Source organism: Fundulus heteroclitus, chromosome 16 (assembly GCF_011125445.2).
Source record: "Fundulus heteroclitus isolate FHET01 chromosome 16, MU-UCD_Fhet_4.1, whole genome shotgun sequence".
NCBI classification, from domain to species: Eukaryota; Metazoa; Chordata; class Actinopteri; order Cyprinodontiformes; family Fundulidae; genus Fundulus; species Fundulus heteroclitus.
This window is the reverse complement of record NC_046376.1, coordinates 27,243,420-27,261,529: the sequence shown is the minus strand read 5'-3', so window position 1 is coordinate 27,261,529 and position 18,110 is coordinate 27,243,420. Positions and strand designations below refer to the sequence as shown.

Below are 18,110 nucleotides of genomic sequence, written 5' to 3'. Positions count from 1 at the left end.
CTAAGAAAAAGTGCTATTATGATACATTGATTCTTCCAGCCATCATAATCTACATTCTGCTTATTTACTGTATACTTTTATTTTAAAATATAGACTTCTGCAGGGTGATTAAGTTAAAGCTGGTTAGATATTTTGGCCATCTCACTGGGTACCTAACCTGCAGTCTGTTGTTTGTAGCTTGACAGCTGTAGTTGTAAAACTGTGTTGTTCTATTACGCACTGTTTTAAGTTATTTAATGTTTAATTAATAACTCACTGTCTGTTGGGCTGATATTCACCAAACAATACCTAAGCTGATATCAGGACAATAGTTGAAAGGAATTATTCGATCACTGGCGTTCCTTTAACACCAAACTCTGCACACATATAGAATAAATGAGTGACAACTTCTTTTCAAGTTCAAGAATTTATTAACAGAAATAAATGAACATCCAGAGAACATCACTATAGAATGCTGTTTATCTGAATAACACTATATTTCAATCAACAAATCCTCTCTACTTGGCTAGTGAAACTTAAATAAAATCCATCCATCCATTTTCCAAACCGCTTTATCCCTCATGGTGTCGCGGGGGTTGCTGGTGCCTATCTCCAGCGTTCACTGGGCGAGAGGCAGGGTACACCCTGGACAGGTCAACTTAAATAAAATACTAAGCAAAAATAAGATAAATAGAAGCTAAGGAACTATGTACACACAAAATAAACAAAGGACAAATAAAATAGTTGAAAACTATCATTAGAATGATTCAGTGAATCCTGGTTCACTGCAGATCCAAGTTAGAGAACTAAAGTTAATCTTAAAGAACATGGAATGAGGTTAAATTAGCTTAACTAATTTAGAACAACATCTGGCACGTGTTTCAACCTATTCACAATGCAAATCATGAGTTAAACAAAACATTATTTGAGAAAATAACATGTTAAAGAATGATTTGCTCAGTAAAATCGATACCTTTAGGACCCTTGATTTTATTAATGCGATTTTTTTTTTTTTGTCCAGGAAATAATTCGACTTTAATCGGTAGCTAGGCGCTGTAGCAGACGACGAGCGGAAATGACGTGTGTCGGAGCGCGTCCTGGTCGTGTTTACCGTATCTTGAGCTTCCTTTAAAGTTACACACCATTTGATTGACATCAATGCTCCTTATTATTGCTATAATAACGATCATAGCACTATCAAATGATGGCGTAGCTAAACGAACAAACATGTTTAAAAAGGAAGCTTAGTTGCATTTACTAGGGCCGTAGCACTAATGTTACCTCGGAAGCTAATAGCGCTAATTCTAGCGAACATTCAGCACTAATTTAAAGGACTTTTCGGTTCTAATTGGTTTTAATGAGTGGACCGGACAACACAAACATTAATATCCCATCTGTGTTTAAAACTCTTCTCGGAATAAAGTTTGTTATAACCGTAAATCATACTCAAACACATCCGCAAAGCTGGTATCCAGAATGCTAGTGGAAGCTAGCCTAAATGTTCCAGGACCTTTTACTTCGGTCAAAGCTTAAATCTAAACAGTAAAACACATTTTAAATAAACCATTTGACTTTCCCTGCCTAACTCTGCCAAAGCCCGTGCCTCTGTGTCAATTCGGTTGACTTTGGGCATCCAATTGGAAGAAGTCAGGCCAGGGTGATGGCTAGTTATCTGAGCAGCGAGCAGGCAGCTAGCTCGAAGGGGGAAACCGCCGTCATTTGGGAAACAGGGACTGGGCAAGCTGTATACAGCTCCAGGGAGGGGTGCGTTCGGGCTGTGGAAGCGGGGACCTCCGCTCAGCCTTCCTAGCATAGCTGCTTCTTGTGAGGGCCTGTGCAGGTTGCAGCGGGCGACTTCAGATCAGGTTTCCTCTTGGCTTAGTCTGGCCGGCACTGCAAATGTTCGTGGGTTTCCGAACCCATACGGACCTGGGAGAGCAGAGTTTGTTCCCTGATGCTGCTAAGCAGTGGGCAAAAGAGAGCGTTTGTCCGTGGCCAGGCGGGTTTATACAGTGGCCCCCCAGCTGTGAGAACAGTCCCACGAGGGCCTGTAAGAGTTTGATATTTCAGTAGCTTTAAACTTTGTTCTGATTTTATTCCTCATGGCTTGGTTGCACAGCAACAGGGTTGCCCTAATAACAGTGATTACTGTTTGTGTGTGTTTTTTTAAAAACTGGTAACGTCTCTAAAAAGCCAAAATTTGTCTTGGTGTGAGTTAGGGGAAAGGTGAGGCTGCTTTCTACAAGCGAGATGACTGGCAATGCGCAGCAACAGGTGGAGGAGGGGGCAACGTTGTTCTGCTCTATGCTCCAGACAGACACAGAGAACAGAAAACGTTTTAGAAACTAACTCGGTACACCTTGATACCAGGACCCTGGCTACAATGTGTTCATCTCCTGTTGTTTTTCTCTTTTTAAAGTCATACTGATCATTAATACCAGTTTACACATATTCTATTTTACTGGCTGTTCAGAGTTTTGTATTTCTCATAAAACAAATGCTGCATATTCACTTAATTGGTCTAATTGGTTACTCAAACATGAAAGACAGGCGGTTTGTCCACATGCCAGACGTCATAGAGTAACATGTTTGAGAACCGAGAGAATCAGTCTTCGCCTCATTTCTGTTCATGAATGATCTGTGTGATAGTCATTAGTGGAGTAAGAGAAATTTAACCTGTGTGCTCTATGTGGTTGTTCATCGCACCGATTTGATAGTGCAAGGTGAAATCGGCACGTTTTATTGCGTCTCCATCTTTATTTGATCTATGGAGTAATATTGTCACTTATAAAGCACATGCAAAAAGTAAACGGCTCATATAGAAATGAGGACGGACAAAATCCAAATTGCTCACTCTGAATCTTTCGTTTTAGAGTTTAACAAAAGGAGTTCATGAAAAGCGACCACGTAGATGCCACAATATACTGTTAATTAGTAACTCTGTACATTATAAAAACACAAAATATGTAAAATGACTTCTCGCTTTTTTTCACCCAGACTTGTGCTCACGTCGATATGCATAGGAAAAGAAAATTCCATTCAGTAAAGTGAGAACATGTACTGTGACTTCCCCAAAATTGAAAAAAAAAAAAAATCTATATTTAATCTCTTGTTACGTTTATTCAAGGTCACTTAGGAGATTCAAAGCCAAAGTGACGTCGAAGTAGACCGGGTTATGAGAAAAGGGAGTGGAAACAATGAGTTTGGTTAGTGCATCCTGCATGTTACCCTCCCGTATTGCTGCGTGCGTCTTTGATGAAAAGAGGGCTAAACATGAAAGGTTTCGACTGTATGTGTTGGCCTTAGAGGACCACAGCACTACAAAACACAGTTTGAGTGACCCAGCTAAATAAGAATAGAGGAAGAGCATGAGCCGCGACACACATCTGGTTTGAAAAGGAGGAAGCAAGGATCAGTTTTCTCGGTAATGAAGTCCAAAATAAGAGAACAGAGAAGAGGAAACATGTGGTTACTTAAGGGGGTCTGTGTTGCGATGTGTTCATGCATAGTTGTGCATGTGCAGAAACTGCACTTGGCTGCGAGTTGGTCTGAGTGTTTTGTGGTTTCATCATTTGCAGTGACACCGCCTGCAAGACTTGCAAAGTACAAACAATGGTCTACGAACGGCGGGGTCGCGGGGGCCGACCCCCCCCCCCCCCCCCCATGTAAAGAAGCGACGACAAATCAGGTGCAGCCTCTGGCACTGTGTAGCCTCAGTTTAAACCAGGATGTGCCATTCAAATGCAGCACGAAAACAGAAGCCGGAGCTCCTTCGTGTGCCGTCCACGGCTGTGAGAGTGTGTGATTGTGTGTGTTTACCTGCGCGGTGACATCAGGCGGCCTCGATTTGCCTAACTGTTGGCAGCAGGTCACAAAGCAGGATTGTGGAGTAACACCTACAAACCCGAGGGCATGCAAATGCTTCGATATGCACGCGGGGTGTGTTGGTGTTGACATGTGTGTGTGTGTGTGTGTGACGGGGGAGGGGAGAGTAGGAAGAAGTGAAAGGTTTTGTGTTAAAGGCTTAAATAATCGCTTGAAGTTTGTGTTGTTATGCTTCACGGTTCCGTCTTGGGTTTTTACGTGTCATGAAATAACAAGAGCGACCTGGTCTTTGATGGTTTGGCATTGTTTCCATTCAGCCTTAGTGGGTACAAAATAGCAATACATTTAGCTCAATAGCGCCGATTCCGCACTATTGTTAATTAGCTGGCCAAAATGGCAAAAGGGGAATTGTGGAAAAAGGTAAATCCAAGGTTGTTGCATTGTTTTCGAGCAGGAAATTAGCAGCCAATTGCTACTGTTCGTTTGCTTTTCCTCATTGCTTATGAGTAAGCGTGAGCGCCTGCATAACAGCAAAGGCACTGGCAGACTGCTGCTCTGGAGCATACGGGTGTGTGTCAACACGATGCCAAGAGGCAACGGCATCAACGCTGATCTTAGAAAAGCGATTCACTTAGGAAGGGTTGTAAAACCATTTCCAGCCTCATCAGAGACTCTATTAACCTGACTCCGCCAGATAGATTTGCTCCGCATATCCATCTGGAAACCTTCCGTTGAAGTAATTTTGGGAAGGGGCGAAAATACTGGTTAGCTGATTGGCCTATGTTGGTGATAGACGGGCCAAATAAACCAATCAGATCAACGAAGCATATGACGTACTCGTCAACATGCTTTGTCGTCGCTCTGTTACGAGCAACGACGAAAACACAACCACAAGCCAAGCTACTCTTGCTGCTGCAGGTAAAGGCTCGTTAGCTCAGCAAAGAAATGCTCTGTAATGCCGATAAAACTTGCTCGATAGCCACGCTAACGCTAGTTTCATCGGCTGAAGCTGCCATGTTCTTTAGACTGTGTCGCGCTTCTCGTTGCGTCAAACCTCAACCCGCCTCAAAGCCAACGCTGATTGGACGTTTGTTTGGTGAACGGCTCCAAATTTTCTTTAACGGAAAGTAGCCAGACTGATCTGCGAGTGAAACCTTGAAAGCTCGCGAGATCAGGAGGTTAAGTCTCACGAGGCTAAGACTCTACGGGCTTCGATTAGCGTGTTAAGGATTGCCAGAAAGAGACAGAACAAGCATGGCGGTGGCGAGGTGAGGATTTGGACTTATTTTGGAGCAGCATAACACGGACACCTTGCAGATGTTGACTCGACCGATTTGTTCCAGAGTAAAAGGTCCAGATAAAGTGGGTCTTCAACAGGACGACCGCCTCAGGGACAGCAGCGAATCCACGACAACGCGTTGGCAACGCCTCAGGCGAGTGGAAACACTGTGCCAGGACGTTAGAGAGTTGTGGACGAGACGAATGAATCACAGCATCACTCAACGGAAGCCATGTTGCAAAGAACAGTGGGCAAAAAAAAAAATCCTTCACAATGATGTGAGAATCTGTAGTTACCCCCCCCCCCCCCAAACCACCCCCCATAGCTCCCACTTGTTTTTGTTTTTTCCAATAACGACAGTGTGGCATTTGTTTTCTTCACCTGGCGTTCGATTTAAACGATTTCAGAACCCGGTAAAGACCTGATGTTCTATTTTTGAATTCCCTGTTCTTTTCGCCGTGACTGTAGACGTCTGTCCTTATTGTGAAACTGTTGATAGCCACGTCTGGCGTAAAAAAAGCGAAGACCAAACAGATCTTACTCAGCTGTGTCTGCTTATTGGTGGGCTGCTTTTGGCAGCGGCGGATATTTCAGTGGGATCTGGCCCTGGGCGGTCTGACAGGAAGACCAGAGCGTGGAAATGGACCACGGTCTGAACGACGACGTTTAGCTTTAGAAAGAAAAACCGTTACACTGGAAATTTAGAGGCAACACTTTTAAAGCCTTGCAGGTGGAAACTCAAGTCTCACACATGGATGTTTTTGCTTTATGTCAGGTCGCTGCTTACTTCATGGTTTACACTTTCCAAATTAGTCAGAAACACATGTGTTGGTTGATTGGTGGTTGCTCTGCAGACAATCACATCAAAAAGCCAGAGTCTGAGTCCCGTTACACTCAAATGTCAGGTTTCAGTACGAGTTGGCTTGGTCTTTCTCCTCTGAGTCTACACGATGTTGATGTTGTGATTTATTTATATCTCCTGGCCTGGTTTAAATTTGCTCTTTTCTGACGCTTACCTGCATATTCTTGTCCTACTCGTTTTGCTTCCTGTTTTTATTATGTTAAATATTCACGCTTACATCAGAGGTCCGTGTGTTTGGGAAAATGGACATGCTGACAGGATGCAGCAGCGCTTCTGGCTCACTGGATTCTTCTGACTTTCCTTTTTATTAGGAATCTTGAGATTATCTTGAGGAAAGAACTTCAGATTTGACAGACAGATCAGTGTCGTGGTGGTCCGTTTTTAATCGTCTGTGTCTTATTAGCAAAGTCAGGCCTTATCTTCCTCATGACGCACTTGATGCTTTAATATTTTCTTAACTGGGTACTGGAACTTACTTTGCAGTGCGGTTGACCAAGTCTCTCCTCTGCCACCTCCAGCTGCTCCAAAAATTCAGCTGCCCTCCGATGAACCCAGACGTGTGAGCTCGTTCCCCAAATATGGCGCACTGTGGCCGCCTGCGTTTCAACCTCCCTGAGTTGTTTTCCACGTTTTTGGCTCTTGGGTTTTAAGTGTTTAAATAGTCTGGCACTTCCTCGTCACTCTGAGCTCCTACATGGTTATCGTCCTTGTAGAGCTCGATGATCTAAAGATCGAATGCTCTCGGCGGTTCCAGGACTCGACTTGTGACTAGGGGAGACAGAGGCTCTTCAGCTGCAGCTACTAAACCCTGGAACGTTTTTTTCTGAGGTCTGTCAGAACTTTTAATGAATTTAAATATCATTTAACAATGCATCTTTTTACACTGGCCTTTAACTCCAGAGAGAATGATCAGTAGGGCATCCATCTTTTGCCTTATAGTGTAAATTATATTGTTTTTGTTGTCTTCTTCTTGCTTACTGTTTTTATTATTAGGATTTTATCTTGTATTTTCTATTCACCTGTGCAGCACTATAGTTACCTAATGGTACAGATAGATAGATAAACTTTATTCTGGACTCATGGTCAAATAAATACATAACAAAAATGTATGATAAAGCGTTTTACAAATAAGTTTGGTTTGATTTGATCCTTAGGTCTCTGTTGTTTTCCACATTCATGTTGTTTCCCAGATCTCTCCACCTCAGTCCCACCTTTCCTTTGGCGGAGAGGGGGGAGGAAAGGGAAAATCTCTGTTTTCTGTTCTGTACTACGAATATTCAGGAGCAAATATTAAAGCTTGAAGGATTGTAAGAAACTAAAAGTGTTAAGCTACAATAACAATAATTTTAGTTTCACTTCTACATGTCACGGGGAGCCATTTCAGGGAGGCAAACATTGGTATAATATGATCTCTTGAAGACAGGGGTGTGCAAACGTTTTGTCAGGCCAAATTTCTCAAGGCGAAAGGACTTAGATGTAAAAAAAAAATCTAATGAAAAAAAATAAAGTAAAATGATCAAACACTTATATTGTGACTTTTTTCTACCTGCTCCACATAAGAAGAGCATCCAATATTTGAATTAAACAAATTAGTCAGATTTTCTGTAGGAAGGGGAATGTGTAAATCGTGGTAGATCCAAAACCTAAAAAATTCTTTGGACATATGGCTTATTAAAAGAAAGTTAATCCAGGTTGCTCATTCTTTTGGGCTCAATTGAGAACAATTTTAATTTATTTTTGGTCTTTTCTCAGCAATAAGAACATTATTTGAGTTGTTTTTTTCTCTGAAAACTCTTCCTGTGTTTAGCCAATTTTAACAAATGAATCAAAAGCATATTTCAGTGCACAAAGCCTGCAGTTGTATTGGATCGATGTACCCCCATTAACTATGAAGTGAAAGATAATATAAACATTGTGGTTATTAAAAGGCTAATACTTTGTGTTGTAGTGAATATGTTTAATTGTAAGAAGAATTTAACTTGTGTGTTAAATTTATTCTATAATAAATCTGAATTTGCATGGCTGGTGGGCCAAATCCTTGAATTAAGGTTGATTGTTGCAGAAAATTCCAGCAGCTGCAAATAGCAGCACTTTAGATATCCATGAGCTATGTTCTTATATATACTTGTATGTACTTGATGTTCGTTCACAATTTTTCTAGCTTCAATCTGGGATAGGATGTTTTTAATTCTGGTTTTAAAAGACTATTAGTTGAGCTTTTTGGGAGATTTGTGAGATCGTTTGTCCCGGCCGCCATTAGACAGTTTAATGCCTCTTGAAGGACTGCGTTTTTAATTTATTTATCGGGCAGATGAATTTCCCCTATCGGGCATCAATAAAGTCATTTTCTATCTTGATTTCAGTTGTCAAAGATGAGTTGAAGATTTATTTAAAAGCCTCTGTCACATTTTTCTTTAGAAATGTACATTAAAGAAAGATTAGACTTGGTCCAAAGCAGAAAGCATGTGGAATGCAACACAAGGAAAGTATAAAGTTATGCTGGTATTTGATGAAGGCGCCTTAAAATAGAACACTATCAGACATCTGTTGCCACTACTTTGTTGCTTTCTGAGCAACCAACTTCCTGGGTAGCTCAACCAAACCTCTAAACCGTGATGACTCTCGTGACGTTACAATTTTGGGCGATTGAGAGCAACAAGTAATTTATTGCAATTTCCGAAGTGGGGTTTGTGTTGTCCAGAGAATGTATCGACCAATGATCTGCTTCATCTTCCTTTAGAAGTGTTAGGTCAAACAACAACGAGCAGGGTAGCAACACCTGTCTTATCTCCTTGTATGACATCAGTGGGACTTCTTGGACACTGATGTGTTTTCCCCAGCCCGCGTTCAGTCTCCATGGTAACCGGCGATTACAACTACGGTACGTACCACAGCATGAGGACATGTGTTTGTCACCGTTGTGTGGCATGAACATAGAGACGTTAACGTCGTGCAGCCCTCTGATGTGTGGGATTCAGAGACGTGACTGCACAGACAGTCTAAACCACGAACACTGCTGTCGCTTCCGCGTGGATGTGGACGCTTCATGTGCATCTGTGGCTTTAAAAGAAAACCCATCCTGTTGTCCGAGCGGCGAAGATCAGCCGGAAAAGGCAGCGGTTTCCTGCGGGTCAGCTTTAAGCTGGGCTCCGGTACCGGTTCTGTCCGTCCTCGTTCAGGCAGCTTGGCCAGCTGGTTTCCACCTCAGCAGACGCTCACGCAGCTTCTCCTCCACGTCACGCCGTCTATCGTCTCCCATATGTCATCAACGGCTTTCCTTTTTCCACTCTCTAAGCATGTAACAATAAAGAATAAAATGTTATATATTCTGCGAACTGTTAGTGTTGAATAAACAAATCTTGTTGCACTTCATGATTTCCTAAATAAGTTCAGAAATGTAATTTTTTAAACAGGGTGCTTTTGCTGCAGCAGCACTCCGGATATCAAATGATATGAAAGACACAATAGGCACTGACAGCTGATTAATACATTTTAAAGCTTCATTGGAACTTAAATGAAAGATGTATTGTGTTTGAAGTCACCACACATTACCCACTGGTTTGTTTGAAATTAGCATTTCTATGTGGGTCATCTATGCTTAAGAGCTTTCCGTACTTTTTCTCTCAGAACTTTTGTCGTCTGGTTGCATGTGAAGAGCTTCCACAGACTTCCTGGTATTTTCCCACCTAATCCAAGCACAGGCATGCTTATTCTACAGTGAGATAAAGATCTGGCTGATTTTCAAGCTGCGGGTTGTCAAATTAAAAAGGTTGAAAATTGTACGGCTCATTTAGTTCGGTGAATTGCAACGGTCTCCTCACTACATAAGTGTTTTTTGAACTTATCATGAAATCCAATAAGGATGTGGTTTGAATCAGTGTGTTGAACAGAACAGCACAACACCCCCTTAGATTCCTGCCGCTGTCATAGATAAGGTAATATCAGATGGAATACTGTGATCAAAATCGAAACTGTGACGTAAAGACCTGCTGCATCCTCCAAGCATGCTCAGCACTTCTACAACCAAACAATAGTGATTACCTAATGGAGCTTTACGTATTAACACGAGAACGTTTCATTTTTACATCCGTTAGGATAGTATTTATCAATTTAAACTTGATGATCCGGTTTTAGAAAACAGACATTCTCGCAGTCAAGAGGAGATTTTTTGATAGGACCGAGATGGCTCCCCACCCAGGGCGGCACAGCCTGGAGCATGGGAGGGCGACTGACACAAATAAAGCACCGCAACCTGTTTTCTGTTGTATATTTGCACATCTCCTTTATGGGGAGTGGGTACTGCAGGGTAATCCCTTTTAATAGAAGCACTGTCTCACGTTGGTGTTGATTTAACCCCTTTTGTTGACTTGCTTTGTGAATCTGCCTCAAACCACCACACAGCCAAGACGTTACACCACTAACCCCTTTTTAAGGCTATTCAGGACTTACATATACCAAAGAAGTTACTGAAAGCACTTTGCTGCCATATAGTGGTCGGAAATATGTGTTTTAATTCCCCAGGTTTTCTTGCTAAATACCCAAATCTTTCTGTTGCATGTGTTGTGTTCAAATTAAAGGAGCACGGCGCAAGTTCAAAGGTTAAATGTTACCATTTGTTCTTCCCCATACATGTCCTTACAGTTGCCTAACGTGCAAAACGACTTTTCCTCTATTTACCGCCGCTGCCTCCATAGGCTCCATTAGTCGGTGCAGGAGAGGGTGATTTGGGTCGTATTCTCTGGCCGTGCGCGCGGCTGCTGCATGAGAACATGAGCGAACTTGATTGTTTATAACTTTCTTACCTCAGAGGACAGTGGCCGATGCTTTTCCTCTTTTCCTATGCGCGTGTCTTTTCTTGTGGCCAGAGGGGGGCAGGCTTCTGCAAAAACTCGTGAACTTGCGCCATGCTCCTTTAAATGTTTCTTATTAATTTAGAAAGTTTTGGACAGCAAAAATGCAAGAGAATATTTTTATATACTTTTTAATGAAAGATTATTTTTCTTAAACTCCCTCAAAACAGAAAGAGCCCATTTGTGAAACCTTTACTCTCAGGATGATTTGTGACGCAGTTCTTAGTGGGTGTTGAGGACTCAAAAGGAGGAGTGTGCCCTGTACATGCAAGAACTGCCTCTGATCGTAGTCACAGGCCAAGAACCGAGCAAAGCGAACAGTTCCTGTTGGTTTTGTCGTTGGCCAGGCTGTGAGACATGGAGAACGGGACGTTGGAGGACATGGATGCACTGTGGGAGAAGGTGGAGTGCAAGCGCTACGAGCTGTGTCGCAACATCACGCCGGCCAAGCTCACCCCCTACCTCCGTCAGTGCAAAGTGCTGGACGAGCAGGACGAGGACGAGATTCTCAACTCCCTGCTGCTCCAGGCGAAGGCAAACCGCACAAGTGAGTAAGAACATGCATGCTGATTCGTAGAGGCAAGCCCTCCCTTATCTCAGACGTGTCGAAACATTTGAACTGGAAGTCAAATGATGTTCAGACGCTGATTTGGAACCTTTTGAAATGAAAGCGCCTGTGGGCCTATTTTTTTTAAACCAAATATTAAGGAAGCTTATTACAAAGACATTAAAAAAAATACTAGACCTGAACAAGATAAACCAAAACTGTGATTGCCTGTGATTTAGAGATTCAGGCACGGAGACACATTTCCACCCGCCTCACAACAAAAGACGTTTGGAGCGTAAAGTTATTCATATTGTGTCTCTTACATGTCCTTAAATCCAATTACTATTTAAGGCTCTGAAACACATGAAATAAAAGTTTGCTATTTTAAAATAAAAATGAATTATTCCAGTGAGCTTCTTTCAGGGTCTTCCAGAGGCCTTAAAACACCCACGAAGGCCTCATCAGGTCTTCCTTATTGTGATGGATTGGAAAAATGGGAAGAAGTGTTCCTAGATATTCTTGTTCATCTCTAATATAACAAAGGAGTTTTAGCATTCGTTTGATTCTCTTCTTAAAAATGCGGATAGAGCAACATGTTGTTGGTATATATTTAACAGAGGGCAGGAGCATTGTATTTGACGTAGCTGAACTTAAAAAGAAACAAAATCCTTTCTTTTGACTTCTTTCAGGTCGTCTACTCGACATCCTTCGCACTAAAGGAGAGCGGGGCTATGTGGCCTTCCTGGAGAGTCTGGAGTTTTATTACCCTGAACTTTACAAGTCGGTCACAGGGAAAGATCCCACAAGACGCTTCTCCACCATCGTAGGTGAGATACAGACCCACTGAGATGCAGAAAGCCCCTGCAGCACCTGCCAGAAGTTTGGATTCCTTCTGAACCTTTTCAAATTTTCTCACATTGTACATATACATAACAAAAACCCACTGAAATGCTTTATACGTTTATGATATTTTATATGTGAATGACCAACAGGGAAGTGTGTTTTAATGGTGAAGTGGAAGGAAAACGCTACGTTTCAAAAAGAGATGGGCTGTGATTTTATTTTCAGCACTCTTTACTCTGATGTCCCTGCTTGAACTTACAGAACTGTGACAAAAAAGTCAAAAGAAATCATTGTTGAAAGCAAGCAGCTAAAAGTCTTGTTTAAAGTTAACCACAAGCCGTGTTGAGGACACTCGTGGAGTGTCAACAGACACCAACATCAATCTTTTTCACTTTTATGCAAAACGCCGTCACTGTATTTCACTGTAAACGCAGCTTTGCATCAGCGACTTATGGCGGCAGCAGCAGCGCCTTGCTGTCGGGATGCTTTTCCTCAAACAAGGACAGGGGACCAGGTCAGAGTTTATTCAATTCAGTTTTATTTACATAGCGCCATTTCCCAACACGCATCATCTCAAGGCACTTTACAAATCCAACTCGATCAAATCATACAGACAGAATGGTCAATGGTCTACATCTGTGGATGCACCACAGACACAGATTACTTTCCTGCTAGCTAGAGACACACACACAGAGGATTTATTCCTGAATCAGTGTGGGACATGTCAACCATTTCCATCATCACAGATTTAGAACCCCAGCCCGCTGTGACATCTGTTTGGCCCCGGATGCTGATCGCCCGTTTTTCTAGCTAACAAAGCTAGAAGCTGGATGAAAATCACCTTTGTCAGAGCTGCCAACATCAACAAGAACATGGCGTCCTAGAGACTGCCTGATCGGCCGGTCCTACACATCTGTTTTAGAGAGAATGTTTTGTCTTTATCGGTCTGGTACGTTTTATTCTTGCCCCCCTGGAGAAAACAATGGGATTTTCATTCCAATATGCGGAGATTTCGCCAAAACATCTTCCCTCTTATGCCAAAAGCCGCATCACCAGCCCAAGCACGGCCTGCAGCTAGCGAGCACCTGCGCCGAGGGTTAGATAACGCTCTGTCTGGGCATCTGTAAAACCCTCCCCATGGCCGACTCAAAGGACCTTTTTCTCCGCTTCGGGAGACGTTGCTCAGGTTACTGTAATACCCTGGATGTGAGATCGACGTAAGTCTTTAGTCACACAGGTGGGATGGTTTATATCACTGACCAGCGTGAGATTCACGGCAACTAAACATTCCTGAATGGACCATGACCCTCTTTCCTCGTTTCCCCATCCTTTTAGTTCTAGATCGGTGATCAAAAACACAAGATGTTCCCACACAGAGTTGAGGAAAACAAATTCACAGCTCTGAGAGCTTGAGTTGGTTGACTGGTAAACAAAGATTAGTTTATTATTTTAGAAATAGTGCTTTAAACTCTGATCACTGGACATAGAATATTTATCTTTGTTGTCTTTGTTAGTCCATTTTTGTTACTCGTCCCATCAGTCATTACCTGTAAATATAGACTGGTTTGATACGAATTTACGCTTTTAATCATGCAGTTGCATTTGAGTTTTTCTCTTCAAGATCGACATCTTTTTATCTCCATTACAAACAAGCCACGGCGCAGAGAAAAGGTTATCTCCTCTGCTGTTTTTCCGATATAGAACGACTGATCGTTGGGTGGAAAAGGAAAATAATTAATTCCAGATTAATAACTAGATTATTAATTGATGGGGAAATAAATCAGACTGATTTAACCTTATGCATCGTATGGTGGTATGACTTAAAAATAGAGCTAGTAGTTCTACAAAGTATTGCTTCAGAGGGGCAGAATACAAGCGGAAACCGCAGTCATCAGGGTTTTGTTTGTGAACAAAAGTGAAAACCGTGTACGATTTCCCTCCCACTCCACAATTATGCACCACTTGCTGTTGGTCTAAACTAGCACAAAGTTTCTCGAAACCCCTTAAGATTTATGGTTTCAGCATGAAATATGGCACAGCTGCTGTCTTTGTCTGGAAATGTTCTGAAGTGAGCAAAACCAGACCGACGACAACAACACAGCTTTAGGCTCTGTCGGGGCAAAGCCAGCCCCACCTTCCTGGTTTTGCTTTATTGTTTGCGGTTTTAGAACCAGAGCGGTGTATGTACAACGCTTGTGTTGTAATGCGTTTGCAATGTCATGGCACATGATTTCTCCCCTCTTTTATTTTTTTTTTCTTCTCCCACGCACATTAGTTGAGGAGGGTCAGGAGGGTTTGACCCAGTTCCTGATGAACGAAGTGATGAAACTCCAGAAGAACACCAAAGTCAAGACCCTGCAGAACACAGAGCTCAGCAGAAGGACCCGCACGCTGGAGGATGAGTACAAGAAGCTACGCTTGGCTAACCAGGAGCTTCAAGCCTTTCAGCAGAGTAAACATGAATCGTATTCTACCTACGCCGACAACATTCACTGTTTTACCCTCTTGTATGGATGAACAGCTGAGCTTTTATGCAGAAAACGCTAACCCCATCACTGGCGCTCGGTTTACCTCCCTCGGTGCGCCACAATTTTAGCTTAGCAATGATTTTTTTTTTTATCACAGTGTCTAGCAAAAGGCTGCTTTTGAATCTAGGGCACCGTGGTCATTGTTATCATATCCTGTGCAGTTAACCTCTGCAGCTGGCACACTGAGGCACCTTCAAACAAGTTCTAAAAATACAGAGATAAAGCTGTTTAGGGTGGCTAAATTCAACTTCACTTCATGCAGCCAACAACTCTTTGTACTTCAAGCCTAAGTTAGCTTGGAGGAAATGACGCTGAGGTTTCACTGCCAGACTGCGATGGAAAAACATTGCGCATGACTTCTTTTTTTTTTTTTTTTTTAATCTGCACATCTAATTTCTGCATAAAACGCTATAAATGTAACACGGTGCACTGAAAATAGGCTCCCTTCAATTGCGTCTGTGGTTGTCTGGTCAGGATACAACAAGCTAAGGGAGGAGAGGAACACCTACAGCGACGAGCTGCTGAGGGTAAAGGACGAGAACTATAAGCTGGCCATGAGGTACGCCACGCTGAGCGAGGAGAAGAACATGGCCGTGATGAGGAGCCGCGACCTGCAGCTTGAGGTTCCCCCCCCACCCCACGTGAACGCATTCACACAAACAAACAAACGTGCAGCGCCTTGCAAAAGTACCCGTACACCCTTTCGCTTTTGTTCCTTTGGTCACATTACAGCCACAAACGTTCACTTGACAGACCAGGACAGTGTGCTGCATAACGATGAGGTTAATGGGAATATGATACATGTTTTAAATCTCAGTAAAAAAAAACAAAAACAGAACTAACCCAGAATGAAATGCAGTGCAACCACATATCTTCAGAAGTCACCTGACTGGTAAAAAAAAAAAAAAAGAGTCTGTGTGGGTAATTTATGGCCCATCCACCTAAACTAACGGGCTGGACAGGGCTTGACTTACTCATAGAAACAGCTAAGTGCTCCGGGAGACTCTGGAGGAGCTGCAAAGATGCACTGCTCAGGTGGAAGGGTCTGCTCCATCAATTTGGCCTTCATGAAGCATTTTTGAATAGAAACACCGATCAGTTCTGTTTTCAGTGGTGGAAAGCAAACTCTGCAAAGGCATCATCATGGTGAAACAAACAGCAGTTCAGAGATATTTTTATTAGAAAAACACCAAACATAAGCTGAAAACCTTCAACTGTAATATTCATGATTTGACCGCATAATAACTTTGTGTCGGTCCAACGCATAAAATCCATTGAGATGCGCGGCTGTTACGTTGCAAGGCGCTGCACGGGCTCCCTGAGGTTTAGGAATGCGTTTTGAATGCATTCTCTTTGTTTTTATAGATCGATCAGCTGAAGCACAAGCTGAACAAAGTGGAGGAGGAGTGCAGGATGGAGAGGAGGCAGAGTCTCAAGCTGAAGAACGACATCGAGAACCGACCGAAGAGAGAGCAGATCTTTGAGCTGGAGAGGGAGAACGAAATGCTCAAGATCAAACTGCAGGAACTTCAGTCCATCATACAGGTTGGGGACTAGTTTGCATAACAGGGGCCCAGTCTATTGGCCTTTATAAAGCTTAGCCAAAGGATCCACAGAAGTATAAATGAACCCAATATGAGGTTTTAAATATTTGACCCGAGCGGCCTGCTGCTCAGTCGGAGCGGAGTGTGAGACAAAATGTGCTGTATGGTGAAATAATAGCGCTCTTAATCACTTTATTTCCCACTGCTTATCAGACATCTCAAGGAGGAGGGAAAAAAAAAAAGTGCTAGCCCTTGTAATAACTGTGGCGTGTAATTTCTTCTCAGCCCGGCCCCTTACCTGCGTCAGACAAGGCCATCCTCGACATTTTGGAGCACGACAGACAGGAAGCTCTCGAAGACAGACAGGATCTGGTCAACCGCCTCTACAACCTGCACGAAGAAGTTCGACAGGCGGAGGAACTGCGAGATAAGGTCACAGCTCCACACAACACACCCCTCCCACTGTTTGCATTGTAAGATGGTCATGTGGTTCAGTGGTTACTGATTTAAATGTGGCTTTTTTTTTTTTTTTTTTTTTCATGCAAGCTAGTCCGCTTCTTGTCTCCCTTTTTGTCTTTCACTTCACCGGTGCACGCCTTTTCCATGCTTTGTGTATTTCTGGCCATAGAAGCTATTTTTGATACTCGGATGATGTTCTAAATTATATAATTTCAAAACGTAGACAGAGACTGATCTTAATTTTGCCAAAGCAAGACGATTGTTGTACCAGACTGATATATTTTTTGCTAGCTAGCCTGCGTTCAGCTGCTTGTGTCTAACAAACTTATTGAGCGCGATGAGCGGCACTCCTTTTGTTTCCACGCTACGACTGATCATGCTCTCATGATTGGCTGAATGGCTTTTGTGAACGAGAGAGAAATTGCGGTACCCTTCTTTCAGTCAGCTGACTGTCAGTGTGCAGCAACAATATGCGTTCATGTTGGATTACTTGCTTGATTTCCTTTGTTTTGTGGTGAAATTCATGTCGCGCTTCCGAACGTTTAAATAACGCCGGCGCTGCCTGCGTTGGTTTTTCTGTGTAGTACCTGGAGGAGAAGGAGGAGCTTGAGCTGAAGTGCTCCACCCTTCAGAAGGACTGCGAGATGTATCGCAACCGCATAGACACCATCTCCACACAGCTGGACGAGGTGGAGAAGGAGAGGGACCAGGTGAAAGCCCCGCGTCGCACAGCCGGCCACACATTCAGGTGTCTGTCAACTTGGCGTGAAAAACGACATCCTTCCCACTTTGTTTCATTGACCGCCGCAGGCATTCAGGGCCAGAGACGAGGCCCAGCACCATTTCTCCCAGAGCCTCATCGACAAAGACAAATACCGCAAGCAGATCAGGGAGCTGGAGGAGAAGAGCGACGAGCTGCACATCGAGATCGTTCGCAAGGAAGCCAAGCTGGTGACGCTAGAGAGCCGCCTGCGGAGGTTGTCCAAGGACATTCCCCTGGACCAGGTCAGAAATGAGCGCGTCGTCACTACTGACCTACTATCCTGACGAGCATGTGTGTGTTTTACTGTAAATGAGGAAAAAACGCTTTAATGTCCCCCTGCATCACTGCACTTCATCTGGCCGGAATATTGTGAATAAACTACACATGTATACAGCAGTGTTGTAGTACTCGAGTCCGAGACTCGAACTCGAGTCCGAGTCATTAGCTAAATTTAGAGACTCGTGACTTGACTTGGACTTGAGCACTGATGACTCAAACTTGGACTCGGACTCCTACAATCAGATCATTCTGACTCGGAAATTGAGAAAAAGACTCGACTTTTTTTATATCATTAGGCTATAATTTTAATATGTCATTAGAATATTATTTGGTATATGATTTTAATATCTAA

General features: G+C 43.0%; 1 protein-coding gene across 2 annotated transcripts in view; it reads left to right on the top strand.

Annotated features, from left to right (window-relative positions):
* card11 (caspase recruitment domain family, member 11) overlaps positions 1-18,110 on the top strand; it is a 43,744-nt gene that overhangs the window by 4,339 nt on the left and 21,295 nt on the right. For both annotated transcript variants that reach the window (XM_012850376.3, XM_012850375.3), the window contains exons 2-9: positions 11,143-11,342; positions 12,032-12,169; positions 14,461-14,637; positions 15,188-15,336; positions 16,079-16,258; positions 16,543-16,689; positions 17,301-17,426; positions 17,527-17,721. In XM_012850376.3, the coding sequence (XP_012705830.2) occupies positions 11,153-11,342; positions 12,032-12,169; positions 14,461-14,637; positions 15,188-15,336; positions 16,079-16,258; positions 16,543-16,689; positions 17,301-17,426; positions 17,527-17,721 (1,302 nt within the window). In that variant the 5' untranslated portion in view covers positions 11,143-11,152. The remainder of the gene's footprint in view (positions 1-11,142; positions 11,343-12,031; positions 12,170-14,460; positions 14,638-15,187; positions 15,337-16,078; positions 16,259-16,542; positions 16,690-17,300; positions 17,427-17,526; positions 17,722-18,110) is intronic.